Consider the following 26,315-nt stretch of genomic DNA (forward strand, 5'->3'; position numbering starts at 1 on the left):
CAATGGAGAATTTACTGCACACCAAAATGAAATGAATTTGATATTCCCAAGCAAACAACATCTTGAGTGTTTCAATTAAAAGAATTTCATAATTTTTCCTCTTTATGATTCCAATCAATGACGGAACAAAAACACATGTGCCTTCATCAAGCCACTCCCTCCAGGCCCATGTACATTGTACAGAATTGATACAGCTAATTACTCCAGTCCATCACAAATAGAAACAGGGCTGACACAAGCTTAATACTGACAAACAATATTCCTGAAGAAAAAAAAATAATACCCTGTGATGACAAAATTACCTCAGATTACTCCTATGACCCATAATGACACCAAACCCTATAAAACTATATAAATCTCTTATCTAGTCCACATTTTGTGTGTGTGTGTGTGCTAACAAACACAGTGCTGTAGAAACCTCACCCGTGATTTCAGGACAATTCCCATATGGCCCTTTTCTCTATTAAGGACATCATTTCCTTAACGTAGCAGTGTATCCCCTGGGGGTGTAAAATTGAGGGTAAAAAATACCCTTGGTGTCAGAACTGGGGGGTCAAATAAAAAATGTGGGGATCAAAAATTAACTGACAAATTTTCATCAGACAACATAAACTCTCTCTCTCTCTAAACATACAAATAAACTAACATGCACAGTTATTATTCCAGTTTTCTTTCAAAGTCGTACCTTTAACAGTCTCCTTATAATTTTTTTGAAGCAATATTATAGACCAACACATTACATACAAGCCAAAAAAAAAAAGCCAAATAAATCTTTATAATCAAATGGGAGTTAATTTACTGCCTGTCGTTAAATGTGTACTATCATTAGTTTCATTGTACTTTGTCCTAGAATACATTTATAAAAAAATCAAGGAGGCTAATGATTCATCTTCTTTCTAATAAGTTACACTTGAACTTTAAGATCTTTCTTTTATTCCAGCAAAGTTAAAAACCAACAAAATCTGCAAAGACCCCCTGACTTTGTAATCCAAATAACACATTTGTCTTGGCAAGTTTTCCAAATTTTTAAAATTATTAAACCCTGTCATGAAAAGATTATTCACTCTAGCAGTCTTTACAGTTCAGTTAAGGGAATTATTTTCTCCATTTTTCATTAAAGTTAGATCCACAGTTACTTTTTTGTGTTCTACTTCTTTCACTTTTTCTCTAATACTTTTTAGTGCACGACATTTTAATCTGGAGATCACTTTCTAGTGCAACAAGCATTGAGGTTAAACACCTAGATGACAGCTTGCTGAGCTCGATGGAAATCGCGTAAGAGCTCATGAGATTAGGGGAAGCTACTCTGTCATAACATAGCCTATGCTAGTCTGGTTCCTTGTTTCATATGTTCCCTGCATTGCACTCTACTATACAAACAGAGGAGCGCAACACAGGGAGCAAACAAAGTGGGGAACCCATCGATGCCTATGCTCAAAGTATACATGATGTCATCCATCGTTCAATGCACTGGGCATTAAATAAATCCTGATCGCATTAGGCGAATCATTTGCATCCAAAAAAAACATGGCAACAAAATGTATGCATCAATGCGTCCCTGATGCACAAATGTGCATAAGGGGAAACATTGATGTAGATACATGTTTTCTGACGACTAAGTTTATTTTATTCAGTGGAAATGACAGTGGATGTGGTCAAATTCTATCAGATTGCCTTCTGACAAATCACTTGCAAAACAAACTAATCTCTTGTATTTTCATTCCATATGTCTCAAATGAGGCTTAGTCCACTGTGCAGGGAATATGGGAATCCTGTAGACTGAGGGTGTAGACCATATTTCTTTAAACTACAGCTCTCCTTTGAGAAAGTAAAGCGACAGAGACTGTCCTCTTTCAATCCCTTCCTACATGGGTATTTAGTCCAGAAAGACTGAAGTGGAACCTGGAGATTTCTATTTATTTTTATCGCTAATTCCACAACTCTTCTCTTACAGAGGTACCGGGTCTTCTGAGGGATGGTGGAATTTTTGCATGCAATTCAAACAAGTAGCTTCTGACACTCATCTAATGAGCTCTAAGGTAATATGCTGTAATGTGTTCTTAAACCACAAAATTACTAGTGGCAGGAATCATCAAGAACTTGAGACAAGTATTTTGTCCTCATCACTGGTACAATCCAAGCCGAGGCCACATAGACAAATCATTATAACTGGGGCAGTGTGAATGCTAAATCATTTAGTAAAATTCATCTAGAACTCTGTAATAATAAATACCCATAATCTTTAGATGGATGGGATATAGTTATCTACACAAGCTTTGATCAAAGTCACTCGGATGCAGATCATTTTAAAGATTGTGCTTCCCTAGTAGTACCTGCCTTTGATGAAATGAATGTTGATTCTGCTGGAACTTTTTTCTGAATAGGCATTAGGTCATTATCAGAATAGCAATACTAAAGCCTAAAGTCACTTTGAATCCTAGTATTTTTGGGGAACTATTCCATACTTAAAAAGGAATTTCACTGCTGGAAGAATGGGCCCTAAAGCTTTTGGGGTGTATTTAAAATACGTAAAGAGGATCTGGTTTCCCTTCTTTCTTCATTTGACTCTATATATAGGAAAATTTTAATGTGGAAAATAAATATTTCCTTCTTTATTTGATTCAGAATCCTCAGATTATATGACTGCTATTTGAGAATCTGAATCAATCCTTGCATGGGATAAAATATTTCAGGCCACTTCATATCAGGTTGGAAACGATTTCACCAATTGCCCTTTCTTCTGAAACCCAAGATCTATTGTCATCATAGTCCTCAAGATCCTTTACATCCTGTTTAATACTATTAGGGGGAGTAGGCAATCAGCATAACACAACATTTGTCCAATTTCCTTTCCAAACGATTCAAACTTTGAACACTTTCACCAAAGGCAGGATTGTGTATGCAATCTGGGATAGTTGTTGGTTTTGGCCATGTGGGGATGGTTTACACATTTTTCAGTGGGAAATAGAGAACTAGATGGAAAATAACCCATCATAATACAATCTCTAACAGGTAAGTGGTAACAGGTAAGATTATCACAGATTTGTCTTTTATCATTAAAAGCTTTAGTTGGCACAAGGAATATTTTACATTATATACATCTATGTTTATGACTGATTAGTTTTACATGTTGCAAAGAAAAGAATGTGTATATATCATGTCAGTATTATTTATATTATTCATTTATTTTCAAAGTACATCAACACAAAACTTTATATTAGCAAACTTCTGTAATTTCTTATTAACTCTGAATAAGTTTTCTTTACAGCTACAGATATACTCACAAATGATTTCCTTCATCCCAGGGTCAAGGGTTGTTATCATGCTTTCTACAGAGCTCTGCAATAAAAAAACACGAGAAAATCTTATAGTACATTATATTTCTCTGGGAATACTTACCCAATCACATTAACTTTTGGGATAAAAGCTTGCTACCGTCTGAATCCACCCTATTAAAAGAAGATCACTTTTTCTGTCTAAATCATGCAAAAGGCATTAGCTATTGCCCATTATCTCCCTTTGCCACCACTAGTTGTCTCCAGTTTTAACCTGAGTGAACTACTAAGAAGGATGCTCACAAAGCAGGGTCATTAGCAGGGTCTTTAAGTAATGTGATTGGGTAAGTATTCTTGGAGAAACATAATTTACTACAAAATATGCTTTCTCCTTTTGTTACGAGTATATGCTCTTAAAATAAGTAACAGAAATGAGTGAAAGACAACAAGCTTTGTAAAATTTTACAAAAAATTTATTTACCTAGAATACACAGTGAAAATGAAAAAAAAGAACTTACAGTATTGCGAATTAAATCCTAAAATAATCCAAGATTTACAAACACAAATCCATATAACATAAAGTCCTGAATAAAACTCAGTACAAGTCCCAAAAAGATTCAAAACTGAAGGCGATGGTGTGTCTGTTATAGTTTACGGAGTGCTGATGTGTCAACAGTCTTTTGTTGAATCACTGTAATATAATTCCTGGTCTAAATATATTCTAAATTCCAGTGAATGGCCTTATCCAAGAATTTTATCTCCGCAAACTTTGTATTTCCAGAGAAAATAATCACTTGAATTCAATAATCTGAAGAAAATAAAATTCAGCCCAAATTGGTCACAACATAGTTCAACTTGAAAGTGCTAGATGTTAAAGCATGAATGTCCAAGTCCTCACAATTACAATTTATATAGTTCTCTACTTGACCTCAGGTCACAATTAGCATTTTCTAAAAAAAAAAACATTACCTAATGGAAAATAACCTTCTAGAATGATCTAATGATCATTGTTTACCTACAACAAAATAACTTGTAAAATTCACTTAGGAAACTCCAAAACCTGACCCAAATAAACACATTTACTCCTTCTTGTTTACCTGAATAATAATCCTATTAAGCTCATACACACAGAGAACAATTTAGCTATGTATTAGTTGTTGACATAAAATGAAATGAATTTTAAAAAAATTAAAAGTCAATCAGGTCAAGCAGAAATGAACTCAATTTTGGACAAAGGACAAATCCAGCATACAATGTTACATTACAATAGCATGTATTGAAATATAAAAAAATTAAAACTAAAAACAAACAATTAAATTAAATAAACGTAACATTTGGAATACATTCTCTAATCTCAATAACATTAGGAATATAGGTTGGAGGTCATGCTAAGCATCTTAACTGACACACTGTGGAAGAAAGATTGGATTTATTGTGTGAATGATAACCCACTGTCCTGCTTAAAGGAGCACAGCCTATCGATAGTTCTATGATCTGTGACTGTTCACTGCAGGTAAGAAGATTATTTAAATCTTCAAAACAGTTATTTACAACTTCTTAAAACATTTTCAATGAATTTACACTTAATTTTACAGGAAGCATTCTGGCATCAATTTTTTTCAATTGATGCCAATCCATCATCAAATATGGTGATCACAACCTAAAAACATAACATTTAAACAACTTTATCTCAAGCAACAGAATTTTACCAACTTTGAAAGGAATCATCCTGTCATATAAAGGCATTTTAATATTGGACAAATGATTCTGGTTCGCCATGAATAAAAATACAAAAATCTGTGAACATAAAATTATAAAACCTTAAACCAATTGTTTAACATATTCACTCAACATCATTTAAAGTGACTGAACAGAAATCATCCTATAGACAAAGATTTCTAGACCAACTGTTCTTGTCTTTGGTTTTTAGGTAGATATCAGATAGGTAAATGACCTAAAACTCCTTGCTGTTGATAAAAGCACATACTAGACTGCAAACTGTCTAGGAAAAAATAAGCAACTAACGTTTCAGAATTTTGACTTAAAGTAGATCTATTATATTTGATTACCTTTGTTTTCTCCATCACCCTGGATACAAGCTTATTTCCGGATATCCAACCAAATAAACCCCTAGCTCCTGATGGGATGGGGCTTTGAGGTGTTGCTTCAACACTCTCCATGGGAACTGTTATGTCAGAACTTGCCTCATATGGACTCTGGATCGGGTCTGAAAAGAATCACTGAATATGAACTGATTTAAAGTTTAATATTTAGGTTACACAGGGTCTGATGAACTTTTAGATTTACAATTAGCTAAGATTTACAAATCAATGATATTTTTAGGATATATATTTGATCTACTACAGATTTCCAAAATAAAATATTTAACAAACACAATGCCGAGTTAAATAGGTTTTCTTATCTAAAGTCTTTATTTTACTGTCAGATGCCTTGTCTGACAATATCGGGAGAAAGAAACAAGACACATGTATAGAGATATTCAAGAATAACAAAAGACGCATGAAAAATCGGGATGAAATCAATCACATACAGATATTCAAGGATAACAAATGATGTATGATACATCTGTACATTCTTAGGTTGTTGTTGTTGTAGGGTTGAACGCCATTTTTCAGCACAAGATAGGCTACACATGGCGGCCAGTATTAATGGTGGAGGAAGAACCTGTGAAAACCCCAAAAGAACCACCGACCCACAAGAAGCTACTGGCAAGCTTTCTCACATAGCCACATTGGCCGAATCCGAGACTCGAACCCATGCAGACAGAGGTGAGATGGCATTGATCTGTAACGGACAGCGCTTTAGACCACTCAGCCACATATTCCTAGGTAAAGTCATGCTCTGAAATCAAAGGAGTACTGGCAATCGGGGTCCATAACTGTTCTAAATTAAAATGTGGAATGCTGGAAGGTCTTACCAGTATAAAATTGCATGACAAATTTAGCTGAAATCCACAAATCTATGGAAAGTAATGGTGCAGAAACCAAAGTGAGTACTATGTGCAATATCTCTATTTATTTAATTTAATGCTGGAAATCAAACTCAATCAAATATTTATCAGCATAAGTTCCAGAACCAAATTTGGCAAGAAACCAACAAACCATTGTAAAGTTAAGCTGTGGAAACCAAAGCGAAGAAGACAGGCAATCAAGGGTTTATAACTCCTGTAAACTAAGTTGCAGAACACTGGAAATTAAACACATTCAACTCATCTATATAAGGCACTCAACCAAATTTGATTGAAACCCAACAAACCTTGATAAAATTATGCTGCAGAAAGCAAAGTCAAGAGAAAAGAACATGGGAAACCATATCCACTGAAGGTCTCAGGACTTGTCGATATAAAGCCCCATGTCAGATTTGATTGAAATGCATCAAACCTTGGTAAAAATATGCTGTTAAAAACAAAGTCAAGAGATCAGCCAATGAGGAGACATAACTACAGTTGTACAAAGCTCAAAATAATTTTTTTTAAAAAGTTTCATTGATAAAGCTGCATATTAAATCTGACTGAAATCCAACAAACCTTGGTTAGGTTATTCTGTAGAAACTAAAGTCAGTAGGATGGTCATGGGGCATAACTCCTGTTAACGTCATTGAAAAATGCTTGAAATCAAGCCATGCAGGCCTCATCAGTATAAAGCTCCATACTAAATTTGAATAAAACAAACCTTGGAAAAGGTATGCAATGGAGAAGAAGAAAAAAACAGGAGGAAACTAAAGTCAGTAGGATGGTCATGGGGCATAACTCCTGTTAACAGGAGGCAATTATGGAACATAAGTCCTTCACATAATGCAGAAATCAAACTCCTTCAAGGTCTCATCATTACAGAGTTACAAACCAAATTTAGTTTTAGTCCATGTAGAAATGAAAGTTAGGGAAAAATGCAGTTTGGGGCCATAACTCCTCTTGATGACAGAAAAGGCTTTTGAGGTCTCATGAATAAATAGTTAGATATCTTTATCTATTTGCATGTGAATTAAAGCTATCCCTGAAGAACAAATTTCTTCCTTTGAGAAGATATACAAGTTACATCATTTTCATCAGGGTCAGGGATCATTCAATATTCAAAATGAGTCTGTAAAGGCAGGTCGAGTTACAATTCATGGGTCACTACGAATAGCCATATGAAGCTTCTTTTGATTTCCATATCATCACAGGTTTCTCATACAAGCCAACTGAGTCTTGATCTCAATGAGTTGAGCAATCGACTAATCCTGATATTGTCTTTAAAGCGTGAACAAACTAAGATCGGTATATATTTTTAAGTCAATGATTACATTTATAGGATGGATTAAAGTGAGCCGGATATGGTAATTTTGTGTTAAACATAAATTTGGAAGAGAACAACATATACCCATAATGAAGATTTTGTTGTACAGTGCACATACAACATTCTTGATAATAATAATAATAATAATATAACAATAATGATATTAACTGCACAGTACTTGTTCAAAAATCAATTTTAAAAGGTAAACATGTGTACAGCAGTAACGTGTATGCACTGACCAGGGTTTTTCCCCCATGAATGGCTGCTAGTGACAGGTTCGACTGTACTATGCAATTATCTTCTGAATATGTCATACATGCTGTGCAGAGCAAAATATGACTGACAAATAAGGTTATCAGGGTTTGTAAAAAGAATTTTAAGCATCTAATTAAAACCAAATTAAGTTATTTTGTTGTGTTATTTATCTGTATGCTAGCTTTTCTTCAAAAATGGTTGGAAGTACTGAACTTTGCTTTCTTTTTCATATATATGCTTAAGTGCATACATAATGTTGCATACACCATTTTATGTACAGACTTACTTTTAAATGTGCATAGGAATTCTGTTACATTTGACCCCTGAAAAAAATTATACTGTTTGGAATCAGGCAGATTCTAGATAAAAATGCCAACCAAATACCTACCTGACAAAATCTAAACTCACCTGGAGCCTTTACTTGTGAGACTATGGTAGGCTGGGCGGAAGAGACAGTATCAGTTGCTAATGTTGACGCCACAGTTGGATTAACCTGTACAAAAGGAATTAAGTAAACTAATTTAAAAACAATCTAAATGTATGAAACATGTATATACAAACATTAAAGGCCTGATATTCTATTGTCCCATGTGAATAAAACTTTCATGTGAGAGGAGTAGTAATAACTTGATTTTTAAGGAGGCTGCCATACTAGGTGTTATATTAGCACTATTTTCATTTAATAGTACTGACTAGCACATCATAAGAAAACCTAGTCTTGCAAAGGAGAATGAGATTTTCATGATGTGCATTGTGCTGATCTTGCAGGGTATCTGATTGGCACAGTTTTTATTAAACACTAACAAGAAAACCATATTCGTCATTTGGTGAAAACTTCATGCTCAAACAACTTTCCATTCAGGGAGTGCTCTACAGATATTATGAAGTTCTGAAATGGTAGTGGAAGTAAAGTGAAGTTGTTTACATTTGCAACATGCACAGTGGAGAGAACTTTGGTATACCACTATGTTACGTATATGCACTGTGGCTGAAATTTCTTTAGATATTGTACCTGTGTAAATTGTACATGATCTAATCACACAGCTACCTAATATGACTGCTCCCTTGTGCTCAACAAATCAGCCTGAAATAGTCCAAAGTACACTATCTTTAGCAGTTATTAAATTAGGGAAAATGAATTTTACCAGACCAAACAATACCAGCTTCTGAAAGGGCAATGAATGAATTAATGAATATATAAAATGTTAAAAAAGTTATCAGCTCTTTTTCTTTTTGTACAATTTACCTCTGAAGTCCAAGATGTGAAAATGACCAAGTGGAGCTAGCAGGTTTTTTAAAGGTGTACATCTGAAGTAAGTCCAAGCTGTATACTCTATAACACATATTACACCCATCAATCATTCATCAAAATAAAGGGAATTAAAGGTTCTTAGAAAAATGCCTAAGATATACAATGTCTATTTTAAACAGCCATCATAACCAGTGGGAAACCCCATGTAAATTATAACCCACTGCAAAATAGGAAACTGTGGAGTGCCACCTCAGGAGTAGTAGCAATAGCAAGATTTTCAAGATGGCTGCCATGGTGGTCATATTGGATGTCAGATCAGATAGGTACTATTCCAACTAACTAAAGATCATAACAAGTCTTTTAAGTCAAAATCCCATGCTGATATCACCATTTGAATGAGAAGAGGTAGCAATAAGATTTTCAAGATGACCAGTGTTGTGCCACAGTGGATGTTCAGTCAATAACATTTTTATTTAGAACCAATCATACACAAGAAATTTTCTGGTCAAAACCGTATGCTAATATGACTTTTTATTCAGTATGAGTAACATTAAAGACTTTCAAGATGGCTGCCATGGTGGCCATATTGAACATCAGATCAGCACAGTTTTATTTAAGACCAAAAATTTTTAAACTGCAATGTTGTTTTGGCCTTCCATTCAGCAATAACATGATTTTCAAGATGGCTGATATGGTAGCCATCTTGTCTGACCAACAGAAACAGTTTCATTATGACCAACTAGACATCACAATAAATCTTTTGGTGAAAACCCCATGTGTGTAAGACTTTCCAGTCATGAGGAGTAGCAATAAAACTTTCAAGATGGCTAATAAACTGACCAACTAATTTTCCATCAACTTTTTGCTCCAGCCATTCCCATTGCTTTACGTTTTTAAACCTTTATCTAAACTTTTTGTGTCATGCTCTCAACAACTCGGTACGTCATGTTTTGTAAGCATGCTTCTTCTTTTCATAGCCATCAGTTTCCATTACATAAAGATTCACTGGATGAATTTAAACCTTTGACCAATCAGAATACTCTTTACGAGAGTCGTATGCTAACTAATATATGAAACAAATAATTTACAAGGGTCATTGTGGAATGGGACTAGACAGACTGTTTTTAAAAGACCGAATTGGAGATGATATAAAAAATGGACTATATCAAGAAAAATCTGATTCAAGTCAGGAGAAAAGCAGAATTCCACTTTAAAACGGAGAAAAATCATGTCTGATAAGTTCAATTGGCTTCATGCCCAGGTGAACCAAAAGTCAACTGCTTCATTATTGCTACGAAAAGTGTAGAAGTTTGACCATCCAGTAGCATAAAATGTTCTTAATAATAAATTATCGATACCAAAAGTATAGATATTGCTACTAGGGGTGAAATGATACACCTGTGCCATGTATTGATATGATTCAGCATACACAGCCTGTGATATGATACATATCGATACACATATGAACTTTATAGTTTATCCATCTTTGGAATGTAGTTGGTAAAATTTTATGTATTTTGACATATTGGTTGTATTTCTAGTATGCAGATAAAAGATAGACATATAGTTATCATGTAATTATATGCAGTTCTCATCGATGACAAGGACACAAAATTACTTTCAACAGACTACCTGTTGGTTGTCAGTGAGTTTTATTGGAAGTTTTATGCATTTCAGGCAGGCTAAATTTAACTCACTTTAGCCACCAGACCCATTGTTTTGCACTGCATGAACACTTTAAAAACACTTTATTTCCAATTTCATGTCTCACTTAAACTTGGAAGACATAAACCAGGAAGACATTACAATGTTAACTGCTAAACTGAAGAAATAATGTGATTTACTTGTGCAAAGAAAATTTAATCTTGAAGAAGTACTTCCTGTGGATACAAGAAATTGCTGCAGCCACATGTATTTTTTGGGGTGTTTTTTTTTAAGTAAAGAAGGTAACCTTTGACAACACCTAGAACTTGAGCGGTTTGAAACTTGACCCTCGCTGATTCTGTGCTAATTTTATCTATTCCATAGGCACCTTCAGTCACTGTTTAAATATCTTTGAGTAAAGAGAGACATTCCAAATTTGCTCCAAATATATAATTTAAGGAGACATGCTGTTGTTGTTGTTGTTGTATGGTTTAACGACATTTTTCAGTACACTATAGTCTATACATGGCGGCCACTGTTAATGGTGGAGGAAGTACCCGGAAAAAGCCTGGAAAGAACCACCGACCCACGAGAAGCTACTGACAAGCTTTCTCACATACCCATATTAGCCGAATCCGAGACTTGAACCCACGCAGACAGAGGTGAGATGGCAGTGATCTGTAACGGAGATCGCTTTAGACCACTCGGCCACATGGGGCCCCAAGGAGAGATGCTCCCAGAATTATATCTCCCCCTTTGTCACCAAAATAAGGGGGGTGTAGAAAAAAGGATATGGAGGAGGAAAAGGCCAAAGTTCAATATTTACCTAACACTTCAACAGCTGTCTCTCTTTATTTCTGCTCACTTTGTTAGAGCTCTACTGGAATCAAAATCTTTTAAAGATGTCACAGCTAGTTGTATAAGCATTAACATGTTAACTGTTTCTGAGCATATTCCTTATATGTTGATGAATATTTTTCTGTGCTTCCTTCTGAAGGGGCATACACATGGCTAGGTTTGTAAGCTTGAATAGATTGGGAAACTGACCTTTATGACCGTTATTTACAATTTTCCTGAGCTCATAGATATTATAGTTTGGATACATCTGCTCCAAAATACAATTTTTCACTAACATAAACTCTGCCAAAGTTTCACTTTCTTGAATCAGTAATTTACTGACTTCTATGCCAGATTTCATATATATTCCATAATGCTGTATTAGGATTTTAGTCCATCAATTCCATAGTCTGTTACATAATGCTGTATTAGGATTTTAGTCCATCAATGCCATAGTCTGTTACATAATCCTGTATTAGGATTTTAGTCCATCAATGTCATAGTCTGTTACATAATGATGTATTAGGATTTTAGTCCATCAATGGCATAGTCTGTTACATAATGCTGTATTAGGATTTTAGTCCATCAATGTCATAGTCTGTTACATAATGATGTATTAGGATTTTAGTCCATCAATGCCATAGACTGTTACATAATGCTGTATTAGGATTTTAGTCCATCAATGTCATAATCTGTTAAATAATGATGTATTAGGATTTTAGTCCATCAATGCCATAGTCTGTTACATAATGATGTATTAGGATTTTAGTCCATCAATGCCATAGACTGTTACATAATGATGTATTAGGATTTTAGTCCATCAATGCCATAGTCTGTTACATAATGATGTATTAGGATTTTAGTCCATCAATGCCATAGACTGTTACATAATGATGTATTAGGATTTTAGTCCATCAATGCCATAGTCTGTTACATAATGCTGTATTAGGATTTTAGTCCATTAATGCCATAGTCTGTTACATAATGCTGTATTAGGATTTTAGTCCATCAATGCCATAGCCTGTTACATAATGCTGTATTAGGATTTTAGTCCATCAATGCCTAAGTCTGTTACATAATCCTGTATTAGGATTTTAGTCCATCAATGCCATAGTCTGTTACATAATGCTATATTAGGATTTTAGTCCATCAATGCCATAGACTGTTACATAATGCTGTATTAGGATTTTAGTCCATCAATGCCATAGTCTGTTACATAATCCTGTATTAGGATTTTAGTCCATCAATGCCAGTCTGTTACATAATGCTGTATTAGGATTTTAGTCCATCAATGCCATAGTCTGTTACATAATGCTGTATTAGGATTTTAGTCCATCAATGCCATAGTCTGTTACATAATGCTGTATTAGGATTTTAGTCCATCAATGCCATAGTCTGTTACATAATCCTGTATTATGATTTTTAGTCCATCAATGCCCCAGTCTGCTTGTGCAGACAGAGGTATTCAAATACATATTTTTATTTCTTAATTTCATTTTTTCATTCTCATTTATCCAGTATATCTTAACCTTGATAGGGATATATGGTTTTGTAGCCTTGGATTCGCAGGGCTAAATTGCATTCAACTTTTAAATTGTCTGTATTTTAATTAAGCTGTGTGTTCTGCCCTTTCTACATTTCTAAATAATGCTGAAAGGGAGATTGACTGGCATGCTGTCTATTTTTATCCATCCAACATGTACATCTAGCTCGTATTTGACACCATTTTCAGTCTCAATATCACTCAGTGGTATCGCCATTTCACTTTCCCAGCTCCAATAATCCGAAATACTTCATAAATTTAAAAATTAATGTCACCATCACTATCATCATCCAGTATTTGCCGCATGAATAGTAATCTGAAGATGGACCATGTAGGTTCAAACTATGCCATAACGCTTACTCCATGGCACAATGCTTACTCCATGGCACAATATGCCAATCAAATTTAGTTTAACAACCATTCATTTCATTCTTGAAGAACCCAGATTTGTAAACAGTTGCCTACCCAAAAAACAGATGGCGCAACAAGAACGTTTTGATAAAAATTTTATACTTCAGCGAGTACATATTCATATGCAGGACTTTCAACCAATTTGCGGGAGTTCTGCAGTTTTGCATGATTAATGCAATCACACACCCTGGCAGTGTTTAACAACTTTACATATCAAATAATGAATTTTTGTGTGAAGTTTCTTTGTTGCTTTGTCAGTACTTTTGGTTTGTCATGCAGGGAATCAGCTACATTAATTTTTGATTGGTCTTATTGTTTAACCTGGACCGGAACAAGCACTAACCACCAATGAGAATTCAATCTTACACATTTCACCTTGTGACACAATGGTAGTGTAGCTTTGAAAACAATGAAAGTAGACATTAGATAAAACTCAACATAAAAGCTTCGCATAAACGTGGTTATTAAATGATGAGTAAAGTACTTCATTACACACATGGAACATATTTGGAATGTATCCTTTATCCTGAACATGCTGCTGGGTTAAGATAATTAGCATGGAATTGGGATGGGGTACAGATTATGAACCATGTCACTCTGTGTTAATTTGTAGATGACAAGTGATATTCTCAATAGTCTTTTTCAGTTTTACAAACAAAATGAGTTTCTGTTACTGCAAATGCTATTTCATATATATTCTAAATTTAAGAAATAACAAAGCCAACTAATAATAATTATTCATGATCAATTTGTATCAATTCTCAGTCTCTTTTGTGTATGGTTACAGCAAATGTATTGATGCATCAATATATCAATGAATCATTTCACCCCTAAGTGATATTAAATGTGGAGAATTTTGACCACAAAATGTTCCTAAAGCTACAGAACAAAAGTGTAGAAGTTTGACAACCCTAATGCACACAATACATACTTCTGCAGACATTACCACAACCAAATTATGTAAATGTGAAACTTGAGATTTTTTTTATTATGACAAAAAAAGCTTGAAATGACAACAAAAATAAACATTAAGTTCCAGGTAAAGGTTACTGTTTTCTATACAGAGACTATATGGCACCAATACGATTATGACAATCATTTGTTCCTATCAGAGAATAAGATTGAGGATTACCAACCGCTGACCCTTGTGCTTGTGGTGTGACTGGAACTTGAGCTACCCTTGCAGTTACTGTAGACGGGGGGCCACTCTGGAAGACTGGAAGAGGTGCAGGTGGCAGAATCGTAGATCCTGGTGTGCTACCTGGGATACCTGGAGAGATTACTGCAAAGTACAGTTTAAAGAATGTTCTAAAAAAAACATGTTTATGATAGATCAAAGTTCTTGACAAAAAATATTTAGAATAGGGAACCTTCATACATTACTACTCATGTCCTGCTATGGATAAGATGCAATCAACATACTGTATAAGTTTTATATTTTATTTTATTTTAAAAACCCATAAACTGATGAAAACAATTTTGTTATGTATATGTCAGTTCCCAGATCCTGAGTTGATTTAAAGTAAACAATGGAATGAACAAAGAATTTTCAGACAAAAAGTTTATATCAACACATGGTCAGTTTCTTTGTTATCTTTCTTTCCTAAATTTAACAACCATTTTTTTTTTACATTTTTATCTAAATGAACCAAAAGGCTATGAATGCTGTGTGATGGAAAGTTTAATGGCATAGCATTTCTCAATTTCTAGAGAAATCATGTCAAGCATCCATGCCAAATTGTATTAATTACTAGTAGGCATAATAAATTTGCATCCAGGATTTGGTAAATTTGGGCACTTTCCCTCTTAATGTTGGAAAATGGAGTGCCAATACGGTCATAGTTGGGGATTCTAAAAATAGAGCATCAACAAAGTAACTAAAAATAAAATCAGAACAGAAGTGAGTGCTATATTATGTAATGATTTTTCCCCACTGCTGTTAAATAAATAATGTAATGATTTTTCCCCATTTGTGTTAAATATCGAATGTAACGATTTTTCCCCACTAGTGTTAAATATATAATGTAATGATTTTTCCCCACTAGTGTTAAATATATAATGTAACGATTTTCCCCCACTAGTGTTAAATATTGAATGTAACGATTTTTCCCCACTAGTGTTAAATACATAATGTAACGATTTTTCCCCACTAGTGTTAAATATCGAATGTAACGATTTTTCCCCACTAGTGTTAAACGTAAAAATACTGATATTCTCATCTTATACTTCATGTTTCAAAGTTGTTTTTTCTTACAGCTGCATATAAAATTCATAACCAATCTGCAATACACCATAAAGTCAATCACTGGCTTTAAAGTTTTTTCTTGTGGCCGAGTGGTCTAAAGCGCTCTCCGTTACAGATCACTGCCATCTCATCTCTGTCTGCGTGGGTTCGAGTCTCGGATTCAGCCTATGTGGGTATGTGAGAAAGCTTGCCAGTAGCTTCTCGTGGGTCGGTGGTTCTTTCTGGGGTTTTCCCGGGTTCTTCCTCCACCATTAATACTGGCCGCCATGTATAGCCTATCGTGTGCTGAAAAATGGCATTAAACCCTAAAACAACAACAACAACAACAAAGTTTTTTCTTACAATTGCAAATAAAAATTCATAACTAATTTGCAATACATCATACAGTCAATCACTCATGTTTCAAAGTTTTTCTTACAATTTGCAATACCCCGTACATAAATACATACAGTACAAAACTTATTGCGTACAAAAATATAATAAAGAATTCTGAGTCAGCATAAGCTGAGTCAGCATAAGTATAATGTGCTGGCATTTCTATTATTACTGTCCTTATTGATCAAATTCATCAACAGAACAAAACAGCATAGATTATAATCTAATGGTACAATATGGTATGGTATTGCTATATTGAAAGCTGTCAACCCTGATATGTATGATGGGGGAGTGGATGTCAGACTGTTATAACAATTAGTCCTGTTTAGCTCTGTCTGAAGAGTATTAAGAGGGTTACTGGAGGCCAAATTTTCAAAGACATCTCACACAGTTAGCAGCCCATATTGACATGGTTACACAGATTTTAGTGTAATTGCTTTATTTTACCAGATCCTTACTCTGATGCCTTTTTCCTTCTTGCTTGTCGAGGTAAATCATGGCACAATGATGTGGTTGCATTTTTCCAAACCCAGCAGACCACAATATCAGTTGTTTGAAGAGTGATGATAGCTGAAAAATGCTGGTCAGTTAAACTAGGGGCAAATTTTTATTAAAAATGAATGTATAACCACATTCAGTTGAAAGTGACTGCAGTGGACATTCCATAGCTATCATCCCTTCTGAACCAAATGAAATGGTAGTCCAGAAAAGCAACACTGTATAGGAGCAAATCAGGTTAAGTTCTACATTTCTTGAAAATAATGTGTGAATGATTAATGGAAATTTGCATTTTTCTCTGTGTTTACGACTGCATAGATTTCAACATTTTAAAGTTTCAATTTTAGCATGATTTTCACAACTGAGCTTCCTTGATTCAACCTTATATGTAAGCCAAAATTTATTATTTTTTCAGTTTAAAATGTATCTGCCATATACTGTAATTGACATAATACTCACACTGTGTGCTCAAAAATTAGTACATTTGTAAATTTTATGAGGTTTAAAGGTCATCATAATAAGTACATGCTGACAATCTCATGTAGTTTTCCCAACATGTATATATACATGATAGAAGACAAGCTCACTTTGTGTATACTGGAACTTTCCACTCTGAAGGATCATTCTTTCCCTCTCAGGATGGTCACACCAAATAAAATACAAGATAGACTTCTGAGACTGAGTTGTTCCTCAAAGTTAAGTGGTAATGCTGCATCAGGCATCAATGATGATTAAGTTATGACAATGTTCATGGTGAATTTTACTAGTCACTTCTCTTGCTGCATGTTCTGACCGAGACACAGAACTAGAACAGGCTATCTCTATGCATTTCAGACCAAAAGAGGTGTGCATTCAATAAGGCATGTGCCGCTAAACCCTTTCAGAGACCGCCAGTCTTAAGAGACCCAAAATTCTGCATCAGGCTGCATATGTAGGTGCTCAGAACATACATGCAGACATTGAAAACAGTAAAGAGTAGAACATTCTCAGGAACCCCATTAAAGTAAATTGATCACAAATTTCCTTTCTGTTAATGAAATCAGTCAATCAACAACTGCTCAAAATCAAAATTTTAGATCCATGCCAACGACTTTCAAGTTCAGAGTTAATAGCCAACAAAAGTTGGAAATGTACACATATTTTACTTTATTCTACAAATATCAAACAAAAGTTTGATGCTTCCCTGTTAATGGTCTCTACCTGCACTTACTGTTAACAGAGACCACATAAGTGGATAGCATGTTTAGACAGGTATTACAGGGCCCCCGAGTGGCCGAGTGGTCTCAAGTGCTCACCGTTCCAGATTACTGCCATCTCACCTGTCTGCATGGTTCAAGTCCAAGGCTCGGCTAGCATGGGTACGTGGGAAAGCCTGCCAGTAGCTTCTCATGGGTTGGTGGTTCTTCCCTGGGTTTTCCAGGGTTCTTCCTCTACCAGTTACACTGGCTGCCATGTATAGCCTATCTTGTGCTGAAAAATGGCATTAAACCCTAGAACAACAACAACAACAGGTATTACATAGTTTTAATGCATAAAACGCATTAATCTTGGTTATATCGAAAATCAAATTTACTGTCCATCTGTTATCAATATCAAACGAATTCTGCAGAATGCTGTATCTTACATGCTTTAGTGAGACAATGAAAAGTTCCAGTACAGTTGATTTAGTGTGAAAAGATGGTTTTTACCTATGATAAATAGTAGTACCCTCCACAATGAATATACACATCAAATTTCATAACTGTAATCTGAAATCTTGGCATTGATGTCTAGACCAACAACAGTAGATGCTTTGAATGCAAGAAAAAAATATATGTATTGTTACCTGTTGGAGTTTTTATTTGTGCAATACACTTATGTAGAGTTACCTGTTGGAGTTTTTATTTGTGCAATACACTTATGTAGAGTTACCTGTTGGAGGTTTTATTTGTGCAATACACTTATGTAGAGTTACCTGTTGGAGTTTTTATTTGTGCAATACACTTATGTAGAGTTACCTGTTGGAGGTTTTATTTGTGCAATACACTTATGTAGAGTTACCTGTTGGAGTTTTTATTTGTGCAATACACTTATGTAGAGTTACCTGTTGGAGTTTTTATTTGTGCAATACACTTATGAAGAGTTACCTGTTGGAGTTTTTATTTGTGCAATACAGGTATGTAGAGTTACCTGTTGGAGCTTTTATTTGAGCAATGCAGGTATGTTGAGTTACCTGTTGGAGGTTTTATTTGTGCAGCCTGATGCTGCTGTTCTGCCTGTTCTGCTTCCTCCTTTGTGATGATTTCTGTTGACTCATCAGATGATTCTTCCATCATTTTGGCACCACTGACAGGAGTAATCACAGACAAATGTGACGCTGAAATATAACAGTATATTCTGTGGTCAATATAAAATATCAATTTAGACTATTACCAACATTACAAGCAATGTCTGCAGTCACCGAGTGCTAGAGATATAGAACATTCAAATTCCCTCAAAATGCAAATGTATGTAGCTATCTTTGCAGGTGGAATTAAGGAATCTAAATCTTCTGATCAGTTTATCTCAAGACCATGTCAGTAATCATGACAAAATGTTTAATAAACAAAATGAAAAAACAATAGGCCCAAACAACTTATGTGACAATTACATGAAGCACTGAATTTGAAGCCCAACTGAGTAGAATTTACATACCTACAGCCTGGAGGTCAAAACTTCACATACAAAAAAAGAAAAATATTGCTGTTCATCATTTCATACTTAGATAGAAACCACAGGCACTAAATATTGATTCTAAAATCTTTAAGTATGCAATATATTCCCAACCAGCCATAATGGACACTGTCAGAAAGTTGCATGCTATACTAACATAGCAACAGACACATATAGTGAGCTGTCGTTCAGCATTAAGACAATTTGAAGGAAAGGGTTAAGTTAGTTACAGAGGTTTGGAATGTTTGTAAACAAAACCATTTAGTGCACTGTCTTTATCAACACTTCGTAAGGTTTTCTTTTCTATTCTATTTGTTTACACTACCTTTGCAAGTTTTCCTGCATTTACTAGTTTTGTTGGTGAAATACAGTAAAGCCTGAAAGACATTAAAATACTGTGAAGTGTGGACCCATTTTTATTTTAATGAAATAGAGTAAAGCTTGGAAGATATTAAAATACTGTGAAGTGTGGACCCATTTTTATTTTAATGAAATAGAGTAAAACCTGAAAGACATTAAAATACTGTGAAGTGTGGACCCATTTTTATTTTAATGAAATAGAGTAAAGCTTGGAAGATATTAAAATACTGTGAAGTGTGGACCCATTTTTATTTTAATGAAATAGAGTAAAGCTTGGAAGATATTAAAATACTGTGAAGTGTGGACCCATTTTTATTTTAATGAAATAGAGTAAAACTTGGAAGATATTAAAATACTGTGAAGTGTGGACCCATTTTTATTTTAATGAAATAGAGTAAAGCTTGGAAGATATTAAAATACTGTGAAGTGTGGACCCATTTTTATTTTAATGAAATAGAGTAAACCCTGAAAGACATTAAAATACTGTGAAGTGCAGACCTATTATTATTTTAATGAAATAGAGTAAAGCCTGAAAGACATTAAATACTGTGAACTGTGGACCCATTTTTATTTTAATATTTTATAAGTTTAGTCTCTATTATGTATTATTTTTAAACATTCTAAGTTTATAAGAGACACCATACAATTAAATCACTAAAATATTTACATTCAATTTCTTTCAGATAATATCAAGCTGATTTTTCTACCACACAGTTAATTCTGACTTGTAATACTGCTAGACAGCATGACACTTAGCTCCCATTTCATCTGAACAATCTAACCTATGTGTTAAAAGTGCCCTTAAATCTAACAAATCCAAACCAATGTAAAATCAATAGGCATTTAAATGTAATTACATGCATTACAAGCCCAGTAAAACAACTGATCAAGGCACATGTTGTCTAGAATTAAAGTTATTATGAAAAAATTCTACTTGCACTCAGTGACATTTGCCTTTTGACCCCCAAACCATCAGGTTTCTTTTTCACTCAACATATAAACCATCCATTATATGTTAAGTTAAATAGTTTAAACTAAATTAAAATCGCAATATACATATTCTTTTTACCAATAATAGCTGACCTTTTGACCCAAAATTCAAAAGGCTTATACGTGATTCCATATGCAAGCCATTCACACAGTTTTGTCCAAGTCTGTCAACCAGGACCAATATCATTTGCAGAAACCACTTGTCTTGACCTTTTAAACCCAAACTAATAAGCTTCTTCCCCATCCCAAGTACAAGCTATCCACAACGTTTGATCAAGGAATGTCATGTAGAGATACGGTTACTCTGCTGAAACCTTCTATCAGTAAATTGTCTTCATTGATAGGATTCTTGCTAACACCAAATGAAAGCTATATAAAAGTTAAATGTGGTAAATGGCAGAGAACTCAAATTACTGTGTGGAGACTAAATAGGGAAAACACAAACAAAAGGGTAATGTCATAAAATGTGCTCCGCTTTATAGTGTAAAAAAGGTAACTAAGAACACGATTTACAAAAGCTTCAACAATTTCAAACTAGAACAGAAATAAGAACGCTTGTAAGAAAATGCTTGAAGTTGTCACCTATAACAATGTTGACTTGCCTGGTCACAAAGAGCACGTTACCCTCAGTTTCATGTATAGCAAATTCATGTGTAGCAGTTTCATGTATAGCAGTTTCATGTATAGCAATTTCATGTGTAGCAGACTAGGTATGAGACCACTCACTGTTCTTGACCCTGTGGTCTAGTAGTGTGTGTGTGTCTGGCTAAAATGCAGAAAACCGGAGTTTTAATTCAAATGACAGCTATACTTTTACCCTTTCCTAAAACAGTAGTAGGGGATGTGATGTTTTTTGACCCCACCCACCCAATGACCAGTTGCACACAGAAGCCATTAGATCAGACTGAGAAGTGAATCTGATCAACTTCAGAGGGCAAATATCAATGTCAAGGGGTCATTGAAATGAGCATTTTTCTTAGTCTTTAATTCAAAACCCAGCTATACCTTGCTCCCTTTTCATTACAGAAACAAAAGTTGATCAAAGGTGCAGTAACTAAAAATTTTGATCAAGAAAAGATCATAGGTTTTTTTTTTAATGTGAAATATATGCAAAATTTTCATTTCCTATTTTTACAAAATGATAACTGATGAAAAATGTACCAATCTATTACAATTCAATCCACCCATTATCCTATACCTATCAGAAATGCTACACTTAAAACCAGATTGTTGCAAATGTTCTTTAGTTGAACATATTTTTAAAAATCCCATTTGTTAAAATGTTTTATTACCATTCATTTCATCAGGTAACTAGCATCAGGTTCACAGACATGGTTATTGGCAAAAGCAACCAGATCAGAAATTTTATATTTTCTCAATACTTATTTCAAAAGTTAACTTCATTGTGATTTTGACCTATATTTGCTTTAGCAAACTGTACACAATGTAGGTTCAGCCCACTTCATTCAACAACCAATTCTGAGCTGTACAGCATGGACTTCCATTAAAGTTGGAGGGTGAGTCATCTAAGAAGGTGTCCAGTGCTAGGGACCTATGCCAATGGGGATAAAGTTTTCTTTTGTAAGTAGCCAGGTGTTAAGTAAAATTAGCCAGGCAAATCACCCAGCTCCCAGCTGATAACAAAAGACCTGTATACTGCTGGATTTATAGAAGTAACCATTTAAATTCTAAATTGGAATAATTAAAATGTAAAATTTAAAAATACAGGATTTAATGAAAATATTGTGTAACAAAATGCACTTTTTGTATCTGTATTAACGATTCAAAATGTTTATTATATACAGTTATCAAGGATATGTTTAGGATATACAGTTATCAAGGATATGTTTAGGATGTACAGTTATCAAGGAGATGGCTATATAGTTTTCAGATTAAAATTTTATGCCAGGGCAATCTGCTTTAGACACAACATATACAGTGTTTTCTCTAGCATTCCAATAAAATGGATCATAAAGACCAATGAGTGGAGTTCATGAGTGGAGATCATGAGTGGAGTTCATGGGACCCTTTGCACTTTCACTTTATTGCTTACTTATTACATCACCACTGCCATGTCCATTTATATTGGCTTTAAATTACAGCAGTACATTCTGTTAGTTCTTTTTATACTAAATTAATGTCTGATACTAAATTATTTCTCAATTTTTATTACATGTTCAATGTAAGAATTTGTACAATAGAGATATATTAGAATTGAAAGAAAGGTTCCTATATATAGAGTGATTAGTTTTCTTTTAAATTGCTGAACCAATGTTAAAATAAGATCTGGAGAAAACACTGCCAATATACTATATTAATAGAGACACGTGTCCTAAAGGCAGCTTGGTTCCAGAGGCAAAGGGGAAAACACTGCCAATATACTGTATTAATAGAGACACGTGTCCTAAAGGCAGCTTGGTTCCAGAGGCAAAGGAGAAAACACTGCCAATATACTGTATTAATAGAGACATGTGTCCTAAAGGCACATTGGTTCCATAAGCAAAGGAGAAAACACTGCCAATATACTGTATTCTCTATTTAATAGAGACATGTGTCCTAAAGGCACCTGGGTTCCATAAGCAAAGGAGAAAACACTGCCAATATACTGTATTCTGTATTTAATAGAGACGTGTGTCCTAAAGGCACCTTGGTTCCATAAGCAAAGGAGAAAACAATGCCAATATACTGTATTAATAGAGACATGTGTCCTAAAGGCACCTTGGTTCCAGAAGCAAAGGAGAAAATACAATTATATGTATTTGCATGTGTGTGGTCAGTCTTGGCTAGGCTAGGAAGTGGTTTTGTCTCACAGTGACATGGGGCAACTGTTTGGCAATCCAAGCCACAAAGAATACACGTGGTTAGATTATACATGAAAAACTTCACAAATTCTTCTGTAGTTACATACATGTAGACCAACAATTGTGTAATGAAACTTGACTACTATTACTCCTACTAGATTTTTAGTAAAACACTGGCAAACTAGCAATATGCTACTGGAAATGTTTGGAACTGCAAGCTGAAAAAATATGCATGGCAAATTCTTGTAAGTCCCAGTTAATTTACTTTATTTCTATGTTAGCAATATATATATATATATATATATATATATATATATATATATATATACTGGGCCATCATATGGGGATGATATGGACTACAACCACAATGAGTTTTGGTGATTTTTGCAGAATTGGCAGTATTTTATCTGGGGGGTGGAGGGGGGGGGGCACCTATGGTAATGATTGCTCATGGCACTCTTTTGTCCTGTGCAAACTTGCAACGGTCCTGCTGTGCATGTGTATGTGTGTGTGTTTATGAAATTTAATAAATATTTAAATATTGCAGTGAACCTGCAACATTAAAATGCTACTTATGTTTAGTTACTGCTAACAGAACAAATAGCAGATATCATCCCAAACTGTTTATTTTGCTGGTGAAATAACAAAACAATAGGAATACATTGCAAGTGACATATCAAGTCTAGTGGTACAATATGCAAGCCAATGACCCTCCCCAGCATAACAGTTTAGGAAAATAGCACAGTTGCTCGTATCATTGCTTACAATTTAACTATCAGTCGTACATTAGTATAAAATAGTATTATTTTATATTATATGTACGACTGTGATATAATCTGTAAGCAATGATACAAGCCTCTGTTGAAAACGAAAACTCGTCTGCACAAGTAGCCCATGTTATCAGATTAAACATTATACTGCAATAGAAACAAAATGAACAGTCCAATTCTACAACAACATATAGCCATGGATTTATAACCAGATTTTTAAAAAAGCAAGGGTCTTTATTAGTATGATTCTATCTATAGTTCGTTCCACACAGCATCGCAAATTTTATCCTAATCAGTAAATCGTTAGGTCAGTGTCATTAAATGTGGCTAGTAATACCCAATTCGTTTCAAATACTTCCTGTGAAACGAATTGGGTATTTTTAACTACATTTCATGATGCTGACCTGAAAATTTACTGAGTTACAAACTGGACAAAATTCGCGATGCTGTGTGGAACGAACTATCGCACCAACGAACAAAACGTTATAATCAATCCAATCCCACTGCACTGTGCAATGGAGTAGACCTCGCATTTTATCGTTCCATCCATTATATCGAAGGTGTTCGCCTTCCTGTTGCTTGGCTTAATATAATGTATCACTAGTCTGGATAATTTCCCATAACGTTAGCTGTTTTCTTCAATTACTACATTTTATACTACCTTGTAGATTCTTTGAGTGTTTACAGTTTACAATTTGCCAAGATGGCAACTCATGACGTCACGGCCACGTTTCCTGTCTTGGTGTAAGGGTGATTCCCATACTAAAAATAGACCCGTTACGCTTAGATGGGTAGTGCTAATAAAACCATAGGAAAGAGAATAAAATGGCGTTCGATATAAGCTCCTATTTAGCTGTAAATGTTGTTGTTCTTTTTCAAAACTTTCTGTGATGTTTACTTTTTACCACAGCATTCAATGAATTTCTAAAATATGCATGTTATATATATATATATATATATATATATATATATATATATATATATATATATATATATATATATATATATATGTCTGTGTGTTTTATTTTTATCTTATAGGTGTTGTATAATGTTGTAAAGCGCTTAGAGTTTCTAAAGATTAGGCGCTATACAAAGTCCTCATTATTATTATTATTATTATTAGATAGGAACGTTCTTTCATTGTTAAAGTCTTCAATATTCCCCTTGTTCCATCTGAATCTGATTTTAGTTGATTGTTTGTTGGAGTAATATTTTTTCAGAACTAATGTAATTTGTTGTAATATCAGATGTTAAATCCAGATATATTTTGTGATTAATGGATATTGCTATCCTTATAAAGGAATTACTTATATTTTATAGCAGTAGTCAATTGTAGCAGTTCTTGTAGCTGTTTTTGTGATGATGATTTTTTAGGTCAAAGGTTGCAAAGAACATGGATTTGCAATTAGAGGTAAATAGAACAAGGACCGCAACAAAACGACTTGTATGAATGTTGCTAAATGGGACAGTTATCAATTACTCCATCCATATTCAGACAATGTTGCTGTTATTGTTGTTTGGGGTTTAATTAATTTTTTCAGGACAATAAAAGGCTATACATGGCGGCCAGTATATCTGGTGGAGGAAGAACCAGAGAAATCATGAAAAGAACCATTGACCCACGGAATTCAGCTACTGACAAGCTTTCTCACATACCTATGATAGCCGAGCATGAGACTCGAACCAGCGCCACAGCCACAGGTAAAATGTAGGTGAACTGTAAAGGCGAGTACCTTAGACCACTCAGCCCCACTGGGCCTCTGCAGACATTGTATGGATGTTGTTAAATCGAAATATCATCTTGCCATATTCAAACACTGCATGTGTCACGTCTAGGGGCTACCTTAGACCACTCAGCCCCACTGGGCCTCTGCAGACATTGTATGGATGTTGTTAAATTGGAATATCATCATGCCGTATTCAAACATTGTATGTGCTACGTCTATGGGCTTAAACTAAGTAAAAAGATAAGGTGAAATCCAACAAGCATTCAATTTTCCAAAATATACATTTATTTATCTAAAATATGAAATCAGAGTAAAATAACTAAAAGTAATTTACACTGTATGAATT

At 34.4% G+C, this 26,315-nt stretch overlaps 1 protein-coding gene across 2 annotated transcripts in view; it reads right to left on the minus strand.

Annotated features, from left to right (window-relative positions):
• Positions 1-24,977, minus strand: part of LOC149802123 (protein PRRC1-like) — a 49,988-nt gene extending 25,011 nt beyond the window's left edge. Inside the window, exons 1-6 of one of the 2 annotated variants that reach the window (XM_089956512.1) lie at positions 24,904-24,977; positions 18,843-18,986; positions 14,649-14,782; positions 8,234-8,318; positions 5,345-5,502; positions 3,285-3,339 (exon numbers count right to left, since the gene is read on the minus strand). In XM_089956512.1, the coding sequence (XP_089812638.1) occupies positions 3,285-3,339; positions 5,345-5,502; positions 8,234-8,318; positions 14,649-14,782; positions 18,843-18,945 (535 nt within the window). In that variant the 5' untranslated portion in view covers positions 18,946-18,986; positions 24,904-24,977. Of the gene's footprint in view, positions 1-3,284; positions 3,340-5,344; positions 5,503-8,233; positions 8,319-14,648; positions 14,795-18,842; positions 18,987-24,903 lie in introns of both variants that reach the window. The other variant, XM_089956511.1, reaches the window with a different exon arrangement.
• Positions 24,978-26,315: the final 1,338 nt, after the last annotated feature.

Source organism: Sinohyriopsis cumingii, chromosome 4 (assembly GCF_028554795.1).
Source record: "Sinohyriopsis cumingii isolate HCF-2022 chromosome 4, ASM2855479v2, whole genome shotgun sequence".
In the NCBI taxonomy this organism is placed as follows: domain Eukaryota; kingdom Metazoa; phylum Mollusca; class Bivalvia; order Unionida; family Unionidae; genus Sinohyriopsis; species Sinohyriopsis cumingii.